General features: G+C 33.8%; 1 protein-coding gene across 1 annotated transcript; it reads left to right on the top strand.

Moving 5' to 3' along the window:
- Window positions 1-1,603: 1,603 nt before the first annotated feature.
- LOC107445882 (uncharacterized) lies at window positions 1,604-2,793 on the top strand. The gene has a single exon (XM_043044891.3). The coding sequence runs from the start codon at window positions 1,604-1,606 to the stop codon at window positions 2,762-2,764; it is 1,161 nt and encodes a 386-aa protein (XP_042900825.2). The 3' UTR covers window positions 2,765-2,793.
- The last annotated feature ends 485 nt before the right edge of the window (window positions 2,794-3,278 follow it).

Genomic DNA, 3,278 nt, shown 5'->3' with positions numbered 1-3,278 from the left:
CCTACTACTTTAATCATTCCATTTGATTTTAGTTATTTTTTAGTCAAGCTAGATAGGTAGGTACTTTATTTACGTCGCACTAGAGCTGCAAAATGGGCTATTGGCGACGGTCTATGAAACAACCCTGAGGACGATCCGAAGACATGCCATCGCAATTTTGATTCTTTGCAGAGGAGATGGCTCCTGTGCTTTGGAAACTCGAGCACTTCACGGTAGAACAGTTTAACGACGAACCTGGGGTGCTAACAGCACCCTGGATCCCTACGCAGGCTGATGAAAGTGGTCACCTACCAGCTTACTGACCGGAGCGAGAGACGCTTGACCTTGGTGTTCTACTGGGAACCGTGTCTTTACGATTAGAATTCACAAGGGGTTTGTGAGGTGTATAAAGTGAGAATTTTAAATGATAACTGTTAAAAAAAACTAAATAATAAATTATACGTAATACTATAAAAAAGTATTTGTACAGCCCTAGCCAACACAGGGGATCAGATAAAGTGTTTTCAAGCGCACCACCTCAAAACTGTTAGCCTATTTACAACTACCATAAAATAGAACATAGCAAATATAAAAAAGTCCAAAGATATTTCAAGAAAAATATTTGAAAACTAATTAACGAAAATTGGAGGAAAAAAAATCAAATTTTGGAAAATATTAGAACTGAATTGACCCTGTCGGCGAAATGAGCTATCGGCGAAGTGATTGTGTTTGCTGTAGGCAATGTGATCGTGCCGAAGATGCGAGTAGTTGGCGGAGTGATCGTGTTGAAGAAATGAGCCGTCGATGAAGTGATTGCATCGGTCTGTATGTGATCATTTCTAATTCTAAATTTAAGCATAGAAGAATTAGTCTTTATGCCTTTATTGCTTGAATCACTTATTCGCAAGCCAGTCTAATCAACGGAACTCCGAGCTCAATCTTCTGAAATATTCATGCATTAAGAATTATGATTAATGCTATAAGACCTCAGATGTTTAAATCTACCTCAAATTAATTAGTTTTGGAATTAATAAATAGTTAATGATTCTCGGAGAACGTTTAGCATCAGAATTGAAAGAGGAAATTGTTTTTAAAGAAGCAATGAGTTGGTGTTTGAAGCCTAATTCTTCCATTAGATTACTTCTAGAAATTAAATTTCGAATTATACTCGAAAGGAAACTGTGCATCTTAAATGTTAAGTTAATTTAAGTTTAGTTTCAATTAAAATCTTTTTTTCAGAAATAGTTATAAGCTTTACATTACTCGCTTTACATATCTCTCCATTGTAACTTTTAATTGAACATCTGCTAAAGACATAATAAAACCAACGTTTTTTGCAACACAAAGCCAAGCACAGTATTATGTAATTCTAAACAATGTGCTACGTAAAATACACAAGTGGGCGACCTTTGTGCTAAAATACAAACTAAGGTAGACAACGTTAAAGAGCACAAAAATATATTAAAAGCAGACAGCTGTTTCGGATGCTCAAAGGGCTAAAAAATGTCTAAAACTTAGACTTTCGGAATATCATTTTTCCCAATATGAGGTCGATGAATATGTTAACCTTACCCGTGTTTGTTTACAACAACATACTTTCGCGTTTGACAACAAATTTTACAGTATGACCAATGGTCTTGCCATGGGAAATCCTTTGAGCCCTATACTTAGTGACATCTATATGCCTTATTTTGAGAGTAAACTATTCAAACTCTTAACTTTCCCCTTTTATAAAAGATACGTTGATGACAGTTTTGCTTTGTTAGAGGATAATAATTGCAATTTAGATCAAATCCTTAATGTTATGAACAGCATTGATTCTTGCATTCAGTTCACCTTTGAATTAGAGTCTGATCAAAAACTTCCTTTCTTAGATGTGCTTGTGACTCGGAATGATAATTCATTCCATACTACTGTCTTTCGTAAACCTTTTCCTGTTTCTCTTCCCCCTCACTACAAATCCTCCCACCCTCCCAACCAAAAACTTGCATCTTTTCGGTCTTTTGTCTACCGCGTGGTAAATATTTGTTCTAACAATGATCTTCTTGATGCAGAATTAAATTACATCAAAGCCATTGCTCATGACAGAGGTTATTCTCCTAACATTATTGATAATATTCATAGAAACTTAACTAAACAATCACATGCCGATAAACCTTCCAAAGAATTTTCTAACAATTTAGTCATTTTACCCTATTTTCCTAAAATAAGTCGGCAAGTTGCTAATATCCTAAAGAAGTTTGATTTTAATATTATTTTCAGTCCCATTAATAAGATAAAATTTTCTAATCTCAAGCAGCCCATTGACAGTCAAAGTAGCTGGGGTATTTACCAAATTAATTGCCAATGCGGCCTTTCATATATTGGCCAAACTAAGCGTGCCTTAAAGTGCCGTGTCAAGGAACATGAAGCTTATGTCAAAAAACAAGAATTTAAACGCTCATCTATTGCCCAACATTGTTGGGACTCTAATCATAATTTTAATTTTTCTTCTTCTAAAGTCATTCAAAATTGTTCTTCAATATTCGATTTAGATTTTTACGAGTCTTATCATATTTTCAAAAATTCCAAACTGTTGGTCAATGACCTATCAAGTGTTCCTTATATTTCTCCTGTTTGGAAATCTATGATAAAACCTAACTACCCCCCCCTCTTTGTTCCTTGCTTCCTATTCGTCGTCTTCCGTTCACCCTTCCCTCCTATTGGCCGTTGCTCTAAACCCTCTTGTGACGTCATCTTTCTATATATATTTACTCTGTTCTCTTATTGTTTTCTGTTGCACTGATGAAGGTTGCCCTTTGAGCATCCGAAACAGCTGTCTGCTTTTAATATATTTTTGTGCTCTTTAACGTTGTCTACCTTAGTTTGTAATGTGCTACGTGTATGTATTTCAAACCAGTTTTATATTTAAAAAATATTTATAAATATTTAGCTACATTTTTAATTATTTAAATTTCTTCAAACGCGGAATCCTTTCTTAGATATATTACTTTCATATTATAAGCTTCTTCCTCTTCCTTGTTTGTTTGAATATTTCCATCTTCATAGTTAACATAAGTTCTTAATTCACCTGTTAAAAAAATAGTGTTAGTAATAGAATCTTTTTGATGACTGTCCACAAAATGCAGTTCTAAATGTTTTATTAAGAAGAAGACTAGATAACTGAAATGGCTAAAATAAACTTGGTGTAACAAAAGTTTTAAAAGTCTATAAAAATACCGTTTAACTAGAATAGAATAAGATGCTTTAATTCTCTTATTTTCATTACTTTTTTTTTATTTGAATTAGCTTTTTGCCCT

Source organism: Parasteatoda tepidariorum, chromosome 3, assembly GCF_982258835.1.
Source record: "Parasteatoda tepidariorum strain Cologne lab strain chromosome 3, Ptep-v5.0, whole genome shotgun sequence".
NCBI classification, from domain to species: domain Eukaryota; kingdom Metazoa; phylum Arthropoda; class Arachnida; order Araneae; family Theridiidae; genus Parasteatoda; species Parasteatoda tepidariorum.
This window is presented reverse-complemented; position numbering and strand designations above follow the sequence as displayed.

What these genes read in the sequence shown, in the direction of transcription:
- LOC107445882 (XM_043044891.3), top strand. Translation starts at nt 1,604, where the DNA reads ATGACCAATGGTCTTGCCATGGGAAATCCTTTGAGCCCTATACTTAGT.